At 39.8% G+C, this 22,098-nt stretch overlaps 1 protein-coding gene across 1 annotated transcript in view; it reads left to right on the top strand.

Annotated features, from left to right (window-relative positions):
- PIK3C2G (phosphatidylinositol-4-phosphate 3-kinase catalytic subunit type 2 gamma) overlaps positions 1–22,098 on the top strand; it is a 189,696-nt gene that overhangs the window by 6,822 nt on the left and 160,776 nt on the right. The window contains exons 3-7 of the mRNA XM_030960249.1: positions 2,423–2,580; positions 4,481–4,592; positions 11,306–11,408; positions 15,516–15,586; positions 19,271–19,340. Of these exons, the coding sequence (XP_030816109.1) occupies positions 2,423–2,580; positions 4,481–4,592; positions 11,306–11,408; positions 15,516–15,586; positions 19,271–19,340 (514 nt within the window). The remainder of the gene's footprint in view (positions 1–2,422; positions 2,581–4,480; positions 4,593–11,305; positions 11,409–15,515; positions 15,587–19,270; positions 19,341–22,098) is intronic.

The following is a 22,098-nucleotide window of genomic DNA, read 5'->3' as shown; positions in this document are numbered from 1 at the left end:
TTTTGTTTTTCTTCTATTAAATAAGTAGAGAAACTTTTTAAGGACAAAATGTCACTACAATTAAAAGACAAAAAAATATCATAAATTTTCAAATAACTTACATATTCAGTCTGGCCAAATGAGCATCCTCCCAGTGCCCAGTGAATCACAGGTGCTGGCAGAGGCAGGATGTATAATTCAGACTGTGTCATGAATTCTTGCAGTTCCAGCTTGTAGCTCAGCTAGAAACCCACTGTGTTTTTCTCTAGGTGATAGTGGCACAGGTAGCAGTCTGTAATTGAAGCATTTGGTTGTACAGGACTGTAATTCCTGTCTTCCAGAGCCCTTTCTCAGGTGACTTGTAGGACTGTGAGCAGAGCTGTAGTGAGCAGTCATCCCTGGGTGGCTTCAGAACACATCCTAAAGCCACTTTCAGACCAAACTGGCAGTCTCAGGGTCCAGTGCTGCAAAATGCAGAGTTCCTCCACTTCTCAGTGTCTTCAAGGATGTGCTTTGCACTGCAGAGAAACACATCATGTTATTAAATGCTGTGTAATAGCAAATCCCTGTAAATGTCAGTACTTTCTGCACACGCTGAGTTGTGGCAGCACAGAAAGCAAGTAGCACAAGATTTTATCTGTGTAATGTTTGTATAACACTTCAGTTCTGCTTTGGAAGACCCAAAGTTTCAAAGTTTTGCAGTGTTTTGCCCACCTGCTCAGGCCAGAAGCCGTTTAATCATATGAGAATAGTAGATGGCCATAAATGAACAACACTCTTGGAAACTGAATGGGTTTTTATCTGAAAAGCAAATTTGTGTTCCCACATTTTGCTAAAATATTAGCAGTGTGTGGGTAGGGAAAGAGATGATGTTTGCTTAGGTTTGGAATGACTGCCAGCGAGTTGAGGAGGTGATTCATGCCCTGTGTGTGTACATAGCCGGGTAATTTGAGGCTGGGTAAAGGCTAGTGAAGTTTCCAGCTTTATTCAGTCCTGGGCTTTCTTGCAGAAACGTTGCAGGGGAAAAGCTGCACCTTGTGCACAAAGGAAATAGACTGACACCAACTACACAGGTCACCCAAACAGCCTCTGCAGTGAAATGCTTTCTAACCACGAGGATAAATCTGCCTTGTACTGGAGGTTCTCTTGTCAAGCCTCATTTGCTCCCACCCCACTGAAACATCAAGCCCCTGGCTTTTCATGATAAGAATTGGCTGCTTTGCAGACACATTTAAATTTGGAAGCCTAGGCTTTTCCCTGCCCTATTCCCCCCTCTTTTCCCCCTGCCCTTTTTCCCCCTTTTTTTCTTCTTTTCCCTTTTTTTTTTTCTTTTTTCTTTTCTTTTTTTCCCCTTTTTTCCCTTTTTATCTTTTTCCTTTATTTTTTCCTTTATTTACCTTTTTCTTTTCTCCCTATTTCCCTTTCCCCCTTTTCCTCGTTGTTTTGTTTTTCCTTGTTGTTTTTCCTTGGTGTTTTGTTTTTCCTTGTTGTTTTTCCTCATTGGTTTTTTCTTTTTACTTCTCATTCTGTGGAAATGCAGGGCACAAAGAGTAGTTCACATGGTTGTTTAAGAGACTTGGGCAAGCAGAAGAGAATCCAGGATGCTTAGTACAGGATATTTGGGTTTAGCTGCTAAATATTCAGGCTAATTAGTGAAATGTAAAGCTTCAGCTGGTACAGTGTGTACCCTTACCTGCAGCTGCAGAGTGCATTTGCTTAAAAAGCAAACTTAATCCCAGATGATAAGCATAATACCTGTGACCAGTGTTCATTTGGAAATGGGACCTCAGGAGGAATTAGTTTTTGCAAGTCTATGGTAATTGGAAGGACAAGGGGCAATATATTTTATATTTAATGTTGTATCAGAGGGACTCCGTGACTGCAACTGTTACTGCACTCCACAGACTTTTACATAAATACCCAGGGTTTTAGTGATGAGGATTTCAGATTGGAGAGAGTTGTGGAAATAGATACTCCTTAAGATTTTGCATAGGAAGCATGTTCCTGTACTCAGTTTGACCAGATATCCTAGTTGCAGCTGTCTGTGCATGTGCTCTTGGTTAGTTCTCTGTTAAAACTGTTATTTGAGTACATATTTGAGAACTACCATTTTTACTGAGCTCAGCGTACACTGAAGTCTCTGTTTAAACTCCTTTTGGTTTCACTGAGGTTAAGCTCAGCAGTGGTTCTGTCAAATTCATAAAGATTTTGCTGCTGCTTTCCCTGAAATAACAGATGTAGCTATGTGTGCTGATATGTAGTTATCTCACTAATGCACAAAACCAGAATTTGTGTTGCTACCATTTCTCTCCACAGACTTTTATTTCCAACAGCTCTCTATGTATCACCATAGGTATCTTGCAGAATTTTTTTGTTTTGCCCTTAGAAGAGGCCAAAACCACACACCTCTTTAGAAATAGTTTCTTCACGTGTTTTTTTCCAGAATCAGAAATGCCTATCCTGCTTTTGATTTGAAGACAAATACTGGGAAAATCTGGAGTATCACAACAAGGTTCCCAGAGCATATCTTTGGTGGAACAAAATTCAGACTCAGCATTTGGACAGATTTTTCACCACATCCTCTACTTCTTACACAACACGGTAAGTGGTTACGTACAGGGGAAGCACATCAGGCATGAAATGAAAGAAGAAATTCCAAAGAGGTGGGAAGAATCAAGGAGAATAATTAAGAATTAGAAGAGTTTGCCCATGAAGTTTGTGGAGTCTCCAGGCTTGGAGATTTTTAAGGTTTTACAAGATACAACCCTGAACATGGTGGTCTGAATTCAGTGTTGACCCAGCTTTTCAGGGAAGAGGTTTTTCCCAACCTAAATGATTCTGTCATTAATGACAATGAGCTCCTGTGCATCCTGTATCTGTGATTAATGGGAGAATCTTTAATTCCAGCTCTAGTAATTTTTATTTCTGCAACATATGCCAAAATAAAAGAAATTAATTTTTTTTTTCTCCCCCTCTCTTCCTGTGCTGCTTTATTAAGTCACAGTCTTTTTTTTTTTCTTTCTTTTTAATTAATTATTTCTTTAGTTTTCAAGGAATTAGTTGACTGTAACAGGCTGAGTATTAATTATCCTGAACTTGTTTATACCAGGTAAGCAGTAAGGTTGAAGTAGATGGAAGAATTACTTCTTTTTGGCCCATATAATGTAAAGTATTGTTCAGTTAGGCAAGAACTTTTGGCAGAGTAAGGAAAGGAAGCTGGATCTACAGAGTGGAAATGAGTGATACTAGCAAGTTTCGGATTTTTTTCCCAATGAGAGACCTGAAAAAAGCGCATGTTACCATTTTTATTCAAGATTTTGGGCTGCTCTTCGTTTTCTGGACTGTGTAAATTCAGCCAGCAAGCACTGCAGTTTAAACATCAAACAGCTGGTTGCTCACAATGGCAAGTTGTCAGAAGTTTAAGTTATTTAAACTGGTAAAATCAGTAGAAAAATGCGTAATCGAAGTGTCTTTTTAAGGAAAAACAAACATTTTGCAAACAAAATTAACATTTTCAGAAGGAGCTTTTGAATCCATTCATACATTTGTTTTTTTCCCTGGGGAAAACCAAACCAAAGTAAAAAGCAAGCTATGGTGACCTTGTGTGTTTTATTTCAGCTTTGTTAATGTCATAATCCCCTCCTCTGGGAATGCCACCTGTTCTCTGAAGTTTTCCCATCCCCTTCAATGGGAAACCAAATTTATCAGACCTGTTTCTAGATTATGTAGCTATTCTTTTCCATGTGTGATCAATTTTTCTAAAATGAGCAGAGGAGAAGAAGCATATTGGCGAGTGTTGGAAAATGGTTTAAAAAACTGAAGTGGAACTGGAGAAAATTATCAAAATTCTAAAGTGCTTCTGAACAGCAGGTTGTACAGACTGACCTAGAACTTCCTAATTTATAGGGATTTTGTATATTTTTATATTATTATGTGGCTAAATAATACAATATTTTGCATATTTAATATGTATTTAATACATGTTTTGCACATGTATTAAATAGTATAATATTTTGCAGATATAAAATACACTAGAATATTAATCTACTTCTTTGTTATGGCTAAAAGGGTGTGCATAGCAGAAACAATACCAAGTAACATTCTGGAGCTTTTTAGTATCATAAGTGGCTACAGAGTCAATTTTTGCATCATTGGAAATGTACCAAAATGTTCATCAGGAAAATGAAAAAGAAAAAGAATGCCATTTGTCTCTTCCATTCCTCCTGGGAATATTGTTCCTCTCTTCTTCTGTCCAGCTTCCCAGCAAATTGCTCATTTCCTCTTAATGGACATAGATTCCATGTCAGGTAGAATATTTGAAGCAAAATTTAAAAAATATAAAGTAAAATCAAGTGTGTCTTGATCTAATTCCTCTTGATGGAGCTAGTCTGCAGCAGTTGTCAGGAATTACAGAAAAAATCCCTTTTTTTCTCTGCTCAAGTATGTAGTTGCAATTCTCCAGCAAGCTACTATTAATTTTCCTTGCTATCTTTATTTACAGCTGGCTGTATCACTCACGACTTAATTGTGGAGATCCTCAGTTGCACAAATCAATACCCGGCCCGGGAGGAATGCCTTCTGAGTGTTTGTGGGGCTGATGAATTCTTACAAAAGTAAGTACCTTATTAAGCCACCAGCCATGTCAACAGAGCCACGGGCAGAGCTGGGGTGTCAGGTTGCAAACACTCCACGTGTGTAAGAAACAGAAAAACAAAAACTTCCACGAACATGGAAAGATTTGATTTGCAGCTTTAGAAGAAGCTTGGATTGATGTAAAAATACAATATGCAGATTGTATTTATAAAAATTCCGTAAGTAAGTGAGAAACTGCGTTGATAAGATGGTCGAGGGTTTATAATGTAAGGGTGTGGTTGTATAGAATAAGCCAAGAGTTTAGAAGTTGTAATAGAAGCATTTGTGTGCATGTGAGACAGAAGCCATAGGACAAAAGTATTCACAGTGCAGCAGAAGTAAAGGTGATAGGTTAGAAAAGCAGAATAAATTCTGGCAACTGTCTATTGCTTTACAAAGTTCTATATTGCCTTATCATGAAGAAACTTGTGACTACTTTAAGCTATGGCTGACTGCTTGCTTCTCTAAAATCTCTCAGCCTCTGAGAGTGATGTTTATCTGAGCAATGAATCGTTCTTAGCCTGAAAATAGTCCCACCCCTTCATTTCTAGTGGTGACCATGATATATGTGTAGTTTCTGAAACTCCTGAAACACGTGGTTGCTTGTGTTCTGCAGTGAGGATAGTGTGATGCAGTGCAAAGACTCAAATCCTCTTTTATGGAAGCTTTGTGCAGCTTTTAATTGTTTGCTTGATTCTCTTGTCCTTCTGGTGTGTCTCATCTGTGATACAAGGATGCTGCTACCTCCACTAACTCATAGGGGTGTTATAAGCAAGTCTTTAAAGGGGGAAATCACCCAAGAGTGATATTATGAATTATTTATTTATGCAGTATTATGCAGCTGCAGAGGAGGTGATTTTTCTTCATATCCAGTTGCAGTAGTAACAAAACAAATGAACTCAGCAGTGTGGTGCTGAATGCAAGATAAAAACACATTAAACATACAAGCAGGTCTTTCTGAATGCAAATAGTTTACAAGTAGGGAAATAAATGCTCTGATTCAGGTAAGCTCTTGTGGTGGTTGAAAGCACACTGGTTGGATTCAGCTAGTTGTTTTTTGCCCTGTGGCATCTTAAATTCAGGTGTCAGCCAAAGTGAGCAGGGTCTGTGTTGAAGCAGCTGAAGTGTAGGCACTTGTCAGCTGGGCTTTGTGGACATTGGCTCTCAGCAGAAGGGTTGGCAGTGTTCTGTGGTACTGGCACTGCAGGAATCAAAGCTCATCTGTTAGAGGTGTAAAGAGTGTTAGACAAAATAGTATATGTCTGTAATTGAAAGGGAAGATTCTAGAAGCAGTCGTATTTACAGTAGAGTGTAGAGTGTAAAAATTACCTGAAGTAGCCTAGAGCAAGTCAGTTTGATTAATGAAAGCAACACAGTTGTTAGAGCAAGTGTCACTCTGTGTGAGTTAACTTTGCTCTGTATCCATCTGGAGCACTTCTACCTTTACACAGGCCAAATGTTCATATGTTCATAGTGAATTACATCTGGCAACTAAAGATGCCAAGACTGCCTCTTCAACATTTCTAAGCCCACTCTTCCAACCTTGGTAAAGCAGGAGCTGGAAGAGCAAAGTGTAAATCATTAGAATGCCAGCAGCACCAAGCAGAGAACCAGGTCATACACAGATCTGTTAGTTACAGAAGAAGGCCAGGGATTTTTTTTTCCAAGATGCTCTTCTGATTTCAAAGAAATTGCTAAAAAATGGAAATTATGTACCATTGTATTGAGGGTGAGCTCAGTGTAGTATGTGCTGAAGAGTTTTGTTTTCATTGTTGGGGAGAATGCATCAATAGCAGACTCTTTAAATTCCTGCATTTGTAGAATCTCTGCACGTCTCATTAGCAGTGAAACAACGTCAATAATGTTCTCAACTTTCTTACTTTGCTCCTCCACTGTCATTCACCAAGCTCTGAGCTGCACTAAAACTTCAGCAGTTTGTAATTCTAGATTGTGCTGTTAAATTCAGCTCCCCTTCTTCTACCTCTTCAACAGAGCCCTGGATCTGATATGTGAAACCCCAGATCCTAAGGATCCCTTGGGTAGTTTAACAGGGCCTGAGTTGCCTCAGGGTGAAATTTTTCCTATGTGTGGGCTATCTTCAAGTGCAAATTGGTTTCCTCCCAATGTTGCTAACAGAGTGATTTGATGCACTTGTGCACAGTTCTTCCCCAGAAAAGTATTTGGAGTCAGTTCATGGATGAATTCCAGTAGAAGTTCCCCAAGTTCTAAGACAGCAAAGGGAATAAGTATTCTGCTGCTCTTGCTGTACTGTGATCTAGAAAAAAACACCTAAAGTGAAGCCAAAAAGGTGATTTGATGAATTGTTCTCAGAGCAGAGTGCTTTAGTGAAGCAGACAGCTTTGTCAAGGTTTGTCAAAAGCTTTAATTTACTGTTATATTGGATTGTATTAATGAGCACTTCACCCCACCTCCTGCAGAAACACCTGAAAGACTCGATGATTTTTAGAATCCATTTAGCTTTGAATGAGAGGGGGAAGGAAAACCACCTCTGTGTTAATGACCATTACACCCAGCAGCAGCAGATTTCACTGTCCATCACTCCCTTCCTATGCAGAGACCCTTGGGCTCACATCCTGCCTGACTCATGAGTAGAGCATCAGATTTAAATACCCAAATTTTAAAGATATCAGAAGGTAGCATATAGACTGCAGGCCAGTCTGTAATTAATAGAGCCATCTGTAGAATTCTGATTTGGAAACTCTTTTGTTTTCTGGTCTTTTTACTGTGGAAAACCTGGCTTTGCTGAAACCTGCTGGTTTTCTTTTTCATCCCATCAAACAAACCTAGATCCGCCTTGAAATCTTGCTCTCCCACTTCCCTATCTTTCCTTGGATTTAAAATGGATACCCCTAAATATGATTTTATGATGCCTTTCATGAAAAATTTTATATAAAAGTAAATTAAATTGTGCTTAAACACCTTGTGTCAACTCCTGGCTCTTAATGCCATCAGCTAGCCAAACCCAACCCTTCTCATCTGTCAGCAATGAATCAATCCTCTCTTTTTAGAAAAACAGCCCATAATCTCAGGTCATCTTGAAATACCTAATAAAACAAAACATATGAGAGAAAGTGGATGTTTTAAAATGTGAATATAAGAATGTAGAGGTTTTAAAAAAATTCTTCATTATTTTATTGATGTGTGTACTAGCAATAGGTTGCAGTAATGTAGACCACCAAAGGAATACTGATAGGCTTTATTTCTAAACATCCTTTTGTTCTAAGGTGTTAAGAGTATTTAAAGTTCCATCCACACCCTCTCATGGTATAATTTGTACTACCTTATTGCTTTGCAGTTCAGCCACCACAGTGAGCAGGAAAATAGAATTGAAAAATCTAAATGCTTATCTTTTCTTCGAACGTGCTTGTCTGTGACCTTATTGATGACATTTTTTTTTCTCTTACTAATTCTGTTCTCTGGGAATTGAAACCTAAATAAAAATTGGTTTTCACTCAAAGTGAAGTTTAAGCTATTAACTATAGACTGACATAGACATAATCATACAGATTGAAATCATAAGAAGCAAGCACCTTTGGATGAATATGTTCTTTGTGAAAAGTAAACTTAATTTTCTCTTGTCACTGCAGATTAAGTTTCTCATTTGGAGATGCTAGTAGCTGAGTTACTTTAAAAAAATAGTCTGATTGAACTGTATTAAGATTTGGAGCTTATAGCACATCAGTGAACCTTGCTGTGGAGAAGCAAGCAGTGATGGAGTCTCAAACGATGGGGATTTTCCCTTTCTCATATTTAGATATTTTGTGAGACCACAGGCAAGTCACTTGGACCAGTCATTGCCACGTCTCCTAAAGACAAAGATTGCATTTTTTTTCATGGCATTCTCATCAGAGCTGTGCTCTCCATGTAATTTCAGCAAACAAATAAGGGGAGAAATGTTGAGTTAACAAGGTTGTAACACTTCGATTTTTGTTTCCTTTACAGAGCTCAGAGTGCTATAAACCAGTTACTAATAATCATGTTATCCTCCAAAGAGGATCTATCATTTTTATCTCAGTAGTACTGGTATGGTAGCAAATCTGCCTGGGGTACAGCTAAAAGGTACTTTGTCAATCTGTGGCAAAGCTGCACTTCTGTTTCTTGTAACACACTTTTCATCTATACCAGGTTTCCACATTATTTTGTTGAGGCATTAATCCATTTTGTCTAGTCCCTTGTGTAACAATAGCTGTCAAAACTTTTCTCTTTGTATTTGTGCAAATTAAATCCATTCATTAAGTCAGCTGCATGGCCACTTCTGTTTGCAGTGTATCAGGCAGCCTTGTTGTGTCAATAAAGACTTTGCTGATGGATAGTATCTGCTTCACACAGCAGAAGCTAACACAAACCACTAATGTAAAAGCAGTTATAACAACAAAATCAAGTTTCTCTTGCTGTAGCTTGTTTTGCCTGGAAGCATGGTGCATGGAAAAATTATACTTGGAAAAGACAGTTTTTATATATCTGTGATTCAAGAATGTTACTTCCCAGGAGGGTACAGCTCCTCTCTATTTGTCTAGCTGTACCAGTTCCAGTCACTGGCATTGCAACAGGAATCTGTTCCTGGAGCAATCGGGATTCTTGTTACTATGCCTGTCCACAGGCTGGAGGTGAGGCAGAATGAAAAGAGCAGGAATAATAGTGAGGCATTAAGTAAAAAACATATGTTGGGGCAGTTCTAAAATGTTAAGGAAACTTCCCAGTCTGACCAATTAAGGGCTCTCTGGCAGTCATTGTGAAAAGAATCTGTGCCTGTTCACGGCCTGCTGCCCTTTCCCAGCACCCAGAGCACCATCTGCAGCTTGCACTGCACTAAATGTGTTCCTCAACCAGAGGGGATGAAGATAAAAAGCTCATCATTTCAGTGATGAAGCAAACAAGATTAGGTGAAATGAGGAGAGGAAGAACTTTCAGGAAAGCTGTGGGTAGGCAGAACACAGAGATGAGAGGAGGAGGAGCAGAAGAGAACACATGCATTGGTACAGTCCCAGGAACTGGGAACTGGCCACTTGAGCTTTGAAAAGGGACTTGAGAAGGGTTTAGCTGTAATAGTGATATGCTTTGCACCAGTATGGGTATTTGACTGTGTTGGTGTTCACCCCTCCCACTCTTACATTTGTACTTTCTGCTCTTGAAATCCAGAAATTTTGGAGGTGCTATCAAAGGTGATCCTTGCTTCAGGTATTTTTGTCAGATGGAAATGAGTTTGTCCCTTGTGATGTTTAATATGTTTGTTTAAAAAAAGACTCCTGTATATATGCACATTTACAGCTCTTGTAACCTCAGTGGAGAGTCTGAATTTTACTTAGACTGTAGTGTGAGAGCAGAACATTTACAAGATGGGTAAGGTCCCTGCAAATGGGCTGAATGGCATTTAAGTTTATCCACTCATTTGTGCTGAAGACTTCTACTGCCATGTGAGAGAGGAGTCTCATCTAAGTCACATTTTCCATGCTTTATTCATAGGGGTGAGCATTTTGGGGTTGTTTATTTTTTTTAACTAAATCCAGCCTTTTATTCAGACATTCCATCAAAAGCCCTTTTAGGTAGAAATACAGTTTACATTTAAACTGAGTTTTTCAAGCCAAAAAAAAAAAATCGTCTTCCCTTCATGGCCCAGGGAGTTCTGAAACAACTTACCATGCTGTAAAACTGTATAAATATGGAATATCCTTTTCTGTGCTTCTGTGGCTGAAGGCTCAATAAAGCATCCTGAATCTAATTGGACACACACCAAAGCTGTAACTGATGATGCATACTAACTTGTTTTGGTGATGAATTTACCTTTGTAAAAATCATTGTTGTTGCTTTCACTAATCCCAAAGGACTTTTTCAAATGCAACAAGATATTTGCCTCAACCCTGAAATATTTCTTAAATTATTTCACCTCTTTAATTTTGAAGATGGGAAGGGGGAAGATTTGAAGGGGGGAAAAATTAAATTATTTTTGTTCCAAGTGATTTTAAGAGTGACAAACCAAGGCTGTGTTCTAACTTAGAAAAGGTTGCCAAGAGCAGTAAATGGAAAGAGGCAAATAAGATTAAGGCATTCCCTTGTCATGGGCTGCTGCATCATCTTTGACCAGCAGCTTAGTTTATAGGATCCATGCCAGCTAAGTGAGTTGGATCTTAGCTGGCACATGATTTGAGAGAGAAAAATATGAACTCTGCTTTTGCTGCCTCTGTGTGAGCTGCACAGGGTGAAAACTTAGACTTCTTTGAGAACCAAGGGTCACCTGCCTTGATGGATGTGATTTCCAGACCTACAGCTAATATTTGATTTTTAGTTGGGTGTCAGACACTACAAGCCTTTCTGCAGTGGTGCATTTATAACCAGGATAGTGCACTGTTTGGCTTTGAAGAATATGCATAAATAATATCAAGGTTTGGGAGGATATGCAGCTTGTCAAGGATATTTTCTCTGTGTCCTTGTTGTTCTCTTTCAGAATTTAATGGTCAATGATGCAACTAAGCAATTATTATTTGTTTTCCTAGAAAACATGCCAGAACCATCAATTTTCACAGAAGCAGGTGCCAAGAACTGGGTTTGTATTATTCAGTCTTCTTTGCACTTAGAATTTAAACCACTAGAGCTTTTAGGAGAGGTAGCAAGGATAAAAGCAGGAAGTGGCAAGCAGAGATAACCATTTATTTGTTGTTTTTCCCCCAAACTGCAGCAACTGTACTTTGGGAAGCCACGAAAGTCTCCGCAAGGCAAGCACCTGCATTCAGCTTTGCCTGCACCACGCTGGTCATCTGGAGCACAGCTTGGCTAGAACAGTAAGTAACCTTCTTTTCTTCCCCTTTTCTTCAGCATCCCTGTGTCACAGTCACATTTTCTGCTTTCTTTCCTTTTATGGGAAGCTGTCACTCTACTATGAAGTACTCAGAGCAGGAAATTTTCTTCAGCTGAGCAGTTACAAGCAAGAAATTTGGCCAGGGGCTTTACACAAAATCACACTTGTTTCAGTTAGTTGGTGAACTTTAAGTAGATTTTGGGGTTTTTTGAGCCATGAGATTTATCAGCTTTAGCACTCTCTGAAATTCTAGGGAGTGGTCTGCCTATCCTAATTTTTTCAGAGTTTCAGATGTCCCCACATTCTGATCATCTCAGGAAAGCATTAATTTTCGTAGTGAACAGGCAGCAAAGAATACTTATAGGTTTCTAAAAAGAGCATCACTTGCTTCCAGAAAAGGATTTTTGAACTAAAGCAGACAGGAAGAGATATTTTCTGTGAGTTCAAAACCCTTTTTTTTTTCGTATATATCAGTGTTAGTATTTTGCCAGACATAATGATATAAGAGTTAACCTTGTGAGCATAATCACAGATGAGAGAAGTCAGAGGCCTGTCATGATGAGAGGGTGGAGACTTCCATTATTTAAATATTTGTGGCTTTCTAGTGGGATTGTGTAGTTCAGGCCATTAGAAAACATTCAGCCTCTCAAAGAATTTGTGGACTCTCCAGTTAAGGGTTTAAGTGGGAAGGGTGACATTTTAAGATCTCAAAGTGAATTATTGATCAGCCCATTACAGGGACAGGCACAGCTCTGAAAGCTTCAGGCCATGAAGTTATTTCATGTTACTAATAATAGCAAAGAGCAGGAGCAGCCCTTGAGGTGGAATCAGTCACAGACACAGAGTTCTCCCCCAACTCCAGGGCATGCTTGTGACAGGGCACTGGCACAGAAAGGAGAGGTTCTGCTCACAGCCAGCAAGTCCATCAGGACCAGAAACAAACCTAACAGAGGAGGCAGATAGAGTGCCTTGTGAGTTGCAGTGTTTCTTTCACTCTGGACCTCATCCTGTACATTTCTTTAGGTGTAAAGAAACCTGAAACCTGCTCGAGCCACACTGAATTCGAGGATCTGATGTAGTCTACAGTGGCCTCTCATTTAGTGTTGTTGTTGCTGTTAGGTAAAGCACGTGGCTGTAAAATGCATTGGAAAGTCACAGAATGAGAATCAGGTTATGGAAAAAAAAATCCTTTCCTCAGAATTCATATAAAAATATGCAAAAATTATGCTTTTAAAAAACAAAGTAGGCAGAAGCTTTGGGATTTTTAAGATTCTTTAGCTGTCTCAGATACTTATGCACATACCCAGCTACTGTTTAGTTTTGTGAAATAATGTGCTCTTGAGGAGAACTTCATCTCTGATCTGAATGATCCTTCTAAATTTTGAAATATGGAATATGTTTCATTATAGAAGTCTCCACTAAGTTTGTAGTTTAACTGGTGTCACAGAAGCAAGATCTTGACAGATCTTGTATATAATAGTCACCCGCATGTAATCAGATAGTAAATAATTCACATAAACCCACCTGTTGCTGTAGTCCATCAAATCCTCTTTGGATCCTATCAATCACGCACATGTGATTTTTACAGGCTGGATGGTCAAACACAAAAAATGGGTTCCCAGAAAGGTGGCTGGTTCCTATCAGTCCCCTTAGGAAGAGGCATTCAGACAATGTCCTTTGTAATGAGCTTTTCATTACAGCCCTGAAGAGGTGAAGTAGTTGGACGACGTGAGAATTGTAGGTCCCCACCAGCTAAACTATGTCCTCTCTCCCTTCCATTTCCTTGTGCCCTTCCTGCAAATCCAAATGACATTGACTGACTTCCAGTCAGCTGGAATCTTCTTCGATTACCAAGACCTTTGGAAGAGAACTGAGAGGATCCAGCCATGAGATCAGCTAGGTCCTTTAGTGCTCTGCAGTGAATCCCACCGAGGCCTTGTGGACCCAGAAACATTCTTTGGTCGTGAAACGCACGCTCTGGAAAGGACTGTGCAGTTTATTGGGTGAAGTACCAGAGGGTATGCTGAGAAGCCGAAGTCTTCCAGTGCCATTTTGTGGTTCCAGAGGAGCAGCAGCAGGGCCAGCCGGGTGCTCATGTTATCTCAGTGGGATCACTTTGCATGAGGCTGCGGGAAGGGGCGTTGGAGGGCCCTGGAGCTGCTTCCTGCCTTTGGGCATTCTCAGCATCCACGGGCCTGCTTCTGGCAGCCCAGTGCTGCTGCTGCTCCTGCACTGCCTGCATTGCCCACAGCGTGACGGCCACGATGGGCTGCACGCCCCTCTCGGTGTCCCCGTTCCTATGAGGGTGGCTGGCCAGGCGCCACGGCGCACTCGCTGTAGTCGCCGTCCCCTCGCACGGAGTGCAGCAGCTGCTCCATGGGCTGCCGGCACACAGGGCAGCTGTTCCTGGCCCTGGCCCACTGCTGGATGCAGCTGAGGCAGAACTTGTGCATGCAGAAGGTGACGTAGGCCGGCCTCCTCATGGGGCCCAGGCAGATGGGGCACTGCGCGTCCTCTGCCACCTCCATCGCTGCTGCCTGCGGCGGCTGGCTCCAGCTGCCGGAGCTGCTGTGCTCCATGTCTTCTTTGGCAGTGGATGCCATGTCATGCCAGGGGAGAAGGGCAGAGTGCTGGAGCTCGGCTGGGAGGACGGGATTGCTCAGGGTATGAGCTGCTCCCTCTTTCCAGTGCTGCAGCACTGGGTGTCATGCGAGCAAAGGGACAGGGCCTACTGTCACCTTCACTGGGCATGAATGGTGGAAATGCCCCGGTCCTTCAAAAGGGAAAGCCTCCCAGCAGCAGGTGGAACACAAGCAAAGGGACAGGGGCTGCCCTGGGAGTGAATGGTGGAAACGTCCAAGTCCTTCGAGAGGGAAAGCTTCCCAGCATTGGGTGTCACACAGGCTGCCCAGTGGATGATTGGTGGAAATGCCCAGGTCCTTCAAGAGGGAAAGCCTCCCAGCTGCCCAGGGGGAAATCTCCCCTCCCAGTCTCCCTCTGCTGCTGAAAGTGCACCTCCTGGGTGTTTACACTGCCTGGGTGTGCTAGGGCTAAGAAAAATCCTGGGCTGAGCCAGCTGGCATAGCATGCTGGGTCATCTGTGACATTATAGCCTATTGCTAGGTGAATCCGTGATCAGACTGGATCCCTACTGTGTGATGTCATAATCCAGCTGTTGCACTAGATGATTGCTCTAGATCCCTGGCAAATGAGTTGTCTTCCTTTCTCTTCTCTTCTTCCCTTCTTTCCTTTCCTTTAGTACTCTGGGATGAATCCTACCAAGGCTCTGTGGACTTAGGAACATTGAACTGCTGCAGCTGACCCCTTACAATTCCAGTGTAAGGGAAAGTCATGGTTGCTGCAGCTGTGCTCCTCCAGCTAAGAGGACTAGGAAGCCCCAGGTTTATCAGTAGTCTTAAAGACTGAGGCAAAACAAGCCCCAAAGTCCTCTGCTTTTTCTGTACGCCCATTTGCCAGTGGGACCATCTTCATCAATGAAGATGTGTGCTTTGGACCCCCGCTTGATGCTGACGTACGTAATAAAATACCTTGTTTTCTGGCACAAAATCTGGTGGAACCTTGTTTTCTGGCACAAAATCTGGTGGAAGAAAAATGAAGGTCCCTCAAGTGGCAAAGCCTCTAAGCTGCCCAGGGTGATGCTTCCCCTCACAGCTCACCTCTAACTCTGCATCGTCTCTCCCTCTGGCCCACCTCAGTGTGAAATCAAAGCAGAATTGATGCATGCCCTAGCCTTCTTCATGTCTCCCATGTAGGCAGGACACTGGAATATCCCACTGCCTCCCTACTCTCCCTGCCTGGATTCAAGCATATCCTGTTCCTCCACTGAATCTAATTTAAAGTTCTATTTCTAAATCCAGCTAGTTTGTTTTCCTGAACACTCTTGGCCCCACTGGTGCCTGTATAGTGCCGCCCAGTTTAACATAAAATATTCCCCAAATAAAATTTCAGATCAAAACATCCTGAACATGGTTGAGAACATTCTGCCTTTGGAAAATACCATGTTAACATCTCCAATATACGTATTTCTTTATGAGAATAATATACGTCACCATGCACCTCTCTTCCACAGTGTGGGGATGACCAAAGAAGGTTCAGTGTGAATGAGCTGTTGGAAGACTCTTGTGCCTGGAGACTGATTTGGTAAGCTGCTAATGAGCAATATTTATGTTTCTAATTGTTTATATTTGTAGGAAGCCTCCTTGCACCAAAGGACAATTCTGAGAACTACTGGGGACAGAAATTATACCAATGAGCAAAACAATTGGTTCAATATTTCAGACTTTTCCTTTGCAGACCTTAGTTGTTGCTTAGCAAAAATCAGCGTTTTTCGGTTCTGTGTAATTTTTCCCAATTGTCTCCTTTTCATATTACTGAAGTTTTCATTGAAGGTTTCATTTTTCCCAAAGATTCCCATGATTGAAGGTGTCAAAATCTTCACGTGTGCGTTGCTGTTAGAGAATTTTTGACATTAAATATTGTAAAACTAGTAGGTTTGCTCTTCATTAGGACTATATTTTCACAGTTCAGTGATCTTTAAACCTTTTTTTTATTTTTTTATTTTTTAATGGAGACTAATGATGATGGGCCTTTAACTTGGCAGTCAAAATGAAGCTGATGGTAAAGCCAGTCTGTGAGGGCCAAACACTAAATGAGATAGATTCCTCATTCATCTTTAATTGTATTCTATTTAGATAAATTCTAATTTTAGGTAAAGAAGCTGTTGGCACTTTTTGCAATGTTTTTCATCACTGTGTTATAAAGTAATTTGCCAACAATAGTAGGCTTAAATGGTCACACCTGTCATTAGGCAGATGGAGGGAAACAGAGGGGTAGTGACTCGTTTGAGGGGGGGTACCTGGTGCTTACTGGGGACCCATTTGGCTTCCTAGGAGCATGGCCCAAATTCCCATTCTGGTCCTTGCTCTAAAGAGCTCATAGAAGACATGTATTTTACAGATGATAAGTGTATGACATTTAGTAGCACAGAGGATGTCTGCAGGACAGGATCATTTGCTGTGGGTCCCTTTTCTCCAGGATAAGCAATCCCATCTCCCTCTCCCTGTTAGAACTGTGCTCCAGACCCATCCCCAGCTCTGCTCCCTTCTCTGGACACACTCCAGCATCTCAATGTTCTTCTTGGGGTGAGGGGCCCAGCTCTGAGGACCATCACATGGCAGCAGCTCCCAACAATTCCATTCACCACAACCCTCTGGGCCTAGGCATGCATTTGGGCACTGCTTAGTGAGGCAGAATAGTGATAAAAACAGCATTTTAGAAGGGGAACCTAGCATCTCTCCATAGTAGGTGCTGCTGCCAAGAGACTGAAAAATGAAAGTGGCAAGTCCATGCTATGTCCTTGTCATTCTCCTTCCATATAGAGCAGTTGGGAGATAGGACTGACTCTCCTGTTTGTGCTTTTCTCATTTCCTTTTCTAAACTCTTGCACCTTTTCAAACTCTTTCCTTTTCAAAACTCTTGCACCATATTGACTTGCTAAAAGCTAAAAAGAAGTCCTTAACATCAAAGTACTAAATGTTCACGGGTTGGTTAGGCTTGCCTTATTTATACAGAGCTATAATGATGCACAAGTATGTCTGTGTGATAAGATATGGGTATTATTAGTTATCTGGCAGACAAGGACTCAGGATAGCATTAGTAGGGTATATTTTAATCATTATTACAACTTGCTGGGTTTGTTTCCTATTAATGATGCAAAATTATGGCTGCTTTATGCCAAAAATTCTCCAGGGGAAAATAAACTGATGGAAAATATGCTAATTTTTTGAACTAGCGTTGTAATTTAGGAAATTATTCTGCATTTTAACCTGCATTTTGACCAACCATGCTAATAAACATGCTCACCTCCATGGAAAAAGACAACAAGGCAAGCTCATATGTTCAGATATATTTCTGAGCTGGGCAAGGCTGTGAAAAAGATGTTATGCCTGAAGACTCGGTCAAAGCAGAGTGACAACTTGTATTAGCTATGATTTAACAGGATTACAGGAGGAATTTCCAGGCAGCTGCTCCACATACAAACTGCCTGGCTAGATAAAGCCAGTGCAGATTGGAAATAAAAAGCTGTAAAGGCAAAACTACCTGTAGGAGGAAGAGAATAGTTGGCATCTCCAGGGAAATGCACTGTGGTATCAGCACAGGGGAGGCTACCTAACTTTTCTTGATTCTGTGTTTTATTTCAGTGCAATGAGTCTCCTTTTCCTGCCATGCAATATAGATAATGAAAATCTAATCATGTACCATGAAACCAGTACTTTGGGCTGCAGTTGCAGTTCTAAATTCTGATTGCTCAGTTGGCCCAACTGAAATACGTGAGGACATACACAGTTGCTCTATAAATAGTTTATTTGCTTTGAAGCTCTGAGAAAAATATCAAAATATTTTTGGGACTTTCAGCTACCAGACTGCAATGGGGATGGAAGAGTAGGGGGAAATTTCTTCTAAGCCTTCTGAAGAGGAAGAACCTTAATTAAAGATTGGTGTGGGATACAAGAGTAGAATTTAAAAGGCGAGAAAAAGGTGATAGAGTAAAACAAACAACAAAGGAAGAATTTAAATTGTAATTTCCACTTTTTCATATAAACATGCGCAAACCCCAACTACCTCTGATGGCCATCAAGGTAATGATGTGTCCCTTTTACTAATCCGTGGGCTAGGCAAGGTGTAAAACTGGGAATTAAGGTTTGCTTATCCTTTCCTGATGATTTGACCCTATAGAGGAGGCTTGCCAGGATGATGCCTTAGCAATGGTCTCACAGGCACCTGTTTTTGTTTTGTTCAGCTGACAAACGAACAAGAATTTCACAGTGCTTGAAACACAGAAAATTACACAAATGCTTCTTAGGAGCAAAAATCTGAATCTGGTTATCTGTTGGGGATAGCACTTGGAGGCTGTGGTTTTAAAAGTGTGAGATTTACAGCTGAAGCATCAGTTGAGGAGTTTAGAGATGTGTATGCTCCTCTCCATAATCCTAATTAATTTAGTGAAGCTTTGCTGAGACTCAGCAATATGCCTGTACAAATTTTGTGGCAGCTTCTGTAGCATGACAGAGGCATGGAACCACAGAGTGGTGAGTGGCTCTCTACAGAAGTAAAGCAAATTTTACTGTTTACGGGAAATGCGATGGAAAGGCAGGTGCTGAAACAGTTTGAGCATGTAAACTTGAGAACTGCATGCAAATTAAGTTTCATGGGTTACGTAGCAATGCTGTCCTGTTTTATAACATACTTTTGTACTTAGGACTTAGCCTGTGCTTTGGAGGTGTTGAGATTTTCCAGATCTTGGGCAGATGTTTTATCTGATTCCATGCAGCTTAAGTCTGTGAAGTGATTGAGACAGAAGGCATTGGAACATAAAATCATCCAAGTTGGAAAAGAGCCTTAGGATCATCAACTCTAGCTGTAAGAATGTAGCATGCACTTGAGTCCATCCTTCTTTAGGTAATATTTAAGCACTTGCTTAACCATAAAGAGTAAAATAAATGGGAAGTGAATTTCAATAGACATTGAAACAGCAAATCACTTACTGGAGTTCTTTAACTTGGGAAACTTGTATCTTCTATAAATAGACTTTTTTAATCTATTCTTTGGGGCAAAAGTCTACCAAAAACCCAGGGAAGTCCAGGCTCAATTGCATGATGTCTGCATACGCACTTAGCTTTATTTTATTCTAATATAAAATCAGTCTCAAATTATTTCAAATGTCTAGAATGTGAAAAAAAACCCCAACAAAACCAAACTCAAACCTGTTCTCTTTATCTAATTCTTATTAATTTGATATTGTTTCCTTTTTTTCCTGATTCCTAGGCAGAACCTTGTCTCTGTTATTATCAACTACAGAGGTCAAGTGGAATATCTGCTGCAAAATGAGGTATTTGTTCTCAGTTTGTTACACCAGAAAAGCATTAACTTCTACATGAAAGGTGTCTAATTATTAATCTGTCTTAGATGCAATTAAGGAAGACTTTTAATTAAGATTGCTTAATCTGACTTTGAAAGGATACAAATTCTCTTAATAAAACTTGGTCTGAGGTTGGGAAGAAAGTGCTACAAATTTAAAATGTCAAAGGTGACTGTTTCTACGTGTCAAGGAACTTGTAAATAAAACCAGAGTTGTTTGAGTTGGCAACATAATACTTGGAATTAGCAGAGGTATAGTGCATTTTATGGATCTGCAAAATTTGTCCTTGATTTTGCAAACCCCCAAGCCTAATGTTTACATATTTAGTATATATATATATATATATGCAAGCATTTGGTAGTTTGAAGGATTAAGTTTAGCCAGCAAAATTCCCAAGAGCTTTATTTTAAAGCATTGGGGGCTGCCAATTGAATGTTACATGCTTGAAGGGAAACTCTTTTAGGAAATCTTCTCTGCTGTCCAGTGTTTTAAGGACAAATGTCTAAAGGACAAATTGAGTCATACCTTGGAAGAAACCACATGTTTATTTGATCTGACTTCCAAGCTGGCATGATAACTGATTCAATCTGACTTTCAAGTTGGCATGATAACTGATTTTCTAGGGTTTAAAACTAGAAAGAACAAAAGACTTATAAAAATCAAAGAATAGTGATGTAGCATGAAGATATTCCAGTGTATCCCTTCCAGAGTTATAACTCATTATGCTAAGTTATGCATTTCTTTGAAATATATGTTACAACATAAAATGACTATTTTTCTTCAGAACTCTGTCACCTACATTTAAGTTCAGAATTTAATCTCTCTGGATATTCTTGATCCATTATTATTTCTATTTTGAATAGCCAGAAAACATACATTTGCATACAAATTTTATACATAAACACACACATATAGCGAAATCCACCAAAACAGAGACACATACATGAATACATATATATCAATAATATATAATATTTATAAATACATAATCTAGATATATACAAACATTTTACATTTTGTGTAAGTCTTTGATGCTTTTTCAAAATGCAAAACACAAATTTTGTGCCTGGCTACAAAGTAAAGCTCTGGGTCTGATGCTGTGCAGGTATTTGCTGAATTTTCCTTTGTAAGCATCATCTCAAAGGGAAGTGTTTAGTGTATAAAATGTGATGCAGTCATAACCATTTGGAAAAGTTAGGTCCCCAAGCTCAAATGCACATGTATATTTCTTCACTGAAGTAGACCCACCAGGGCAGTTATTTACATTCAGTTGAAATTTTAGGGCCTAAAGCAGGAGGATTCTAAATTCAAAAAAAGCCATAACCTCAACATTAATGGGACTTTGCAATCCACCCTCTGCAACTGACACCGTGCAGATTTTCCTCAGACCTATAATGAAGCACTCCTAAATTTGTTTTTGCTAAAGATTTTTACATTGAGTAAGCAATTTCTTGAAACCATTAACTTTTTATGAAGGGAAGGAAGTGCATTTTTCAAATATTCATACCATCCAGCAAATATGTGTGTGTCTAGAGCTAAATTTCTCGGTAGAATTTTTTTTTTAATAAGGCCTTTTCTACTCAGGGACACTCAATAAGTTCATATTAATTGCTTAAAAGAGTAGGATTGCAAGTTAATGATTTGGGTCATATCATGGATATTTTTATTCAGAGGCTCAGTGTATGGAGATTTTTCAAACCTAGAATCATGAAGTCTGATTTGCTTTAATTGTTGGCTCAAAAAATGATGGAGCTCTAATGCAATGAGTAATATGTAGTAAACAAAACAAAAAATGAGACCCCCTTTATTTGGGCTTTGAATCCTTGCTTACTTATTTTCTCTAACTTCTGATTAGATTGCTTAAAGAAGGTCTAAAATTGGGGTCGTTGTAAACTCCTCCTTATCCCAAGTCTGCACAGGAGTAATTCTGTCACTTTTCCAAGCTATTCCCACTTTTCCAAGCCATTCCTACTCCCTGCTGGCATTGTTGTTACTCCTCTTTGGTTCACCACAAGCCACCTTCAGCACCACATTCAGGAATTTAAGACACTGGCAGCTGCTCACAGATTGTAAATTAAGTGCACACGTAACTGCTGAAGTTCTGTACTCAGCTGGAAGTTCTTTAAGCATTCAGTTTTAACCAGACACACCTTGAGATTCTCAGTTGAAAAAAAAAATTTTGCACATTTTCCTACTTATTTACAAATTTATTCTTCCACAGATATGGGATACCAGTACTTTTGGCTTATGGCACAAGCCCACTATCATTATTAATCTAATTAGTAATAATGGTAAATAAATTGAAAATTAATTTTGAGATTGATAATGACTTTCTAAAACAAAAATTTTAAAAAGATAATGAAGATGTCTGGCACAAAGATGGAATTGGTGCTGTTAGGGCTGAAATGTAAGTTTTGAAATGTATTTTTCAGACAACATGTGCTGTAAAATAAGCAGCCAATTTTGATTGCCCTGACAACCACTTTTTATGCACTTCATTTTGAAATCCATTCAAAATGTACTGTTACTGTAGAGAGGACTTTGTAAATTTTTTTATACAGTGTGGAAGTCCTAGAATGAAATAATTTTTTTTATCATATAAATTATTGAAACACCAAAATATTCTTCTAAGATTCTGCTCTATTTAAATATGTAGAAGGGGGAAAAATTACAAGTTGTTGACTGGAGTTCCTTTAGAATTTCAGAAGATGCAAAATTTTTGTAAGAAATGAAG

The sequence above is a fragment of the Camarhynchus parvulus genome, chromosome 1A (assembly GCF_901933205.1).
Source record: "Camarhynchus parvulus chromosome 1A, STF_HiC, whole genome shotgun sequence".
NCBI classification, from domain to species: Eukaryota; Metazoa; Chordata; class Aves; order Passeriformes; family Thraupidae; genus Camarhynchus; species Camarhynchus parvulus.
The sequence above is the reverse complement of the archived record's forward strand: the minus strand, read 5'-3'. Positions and strand labels throughout refer to the sequence as shown.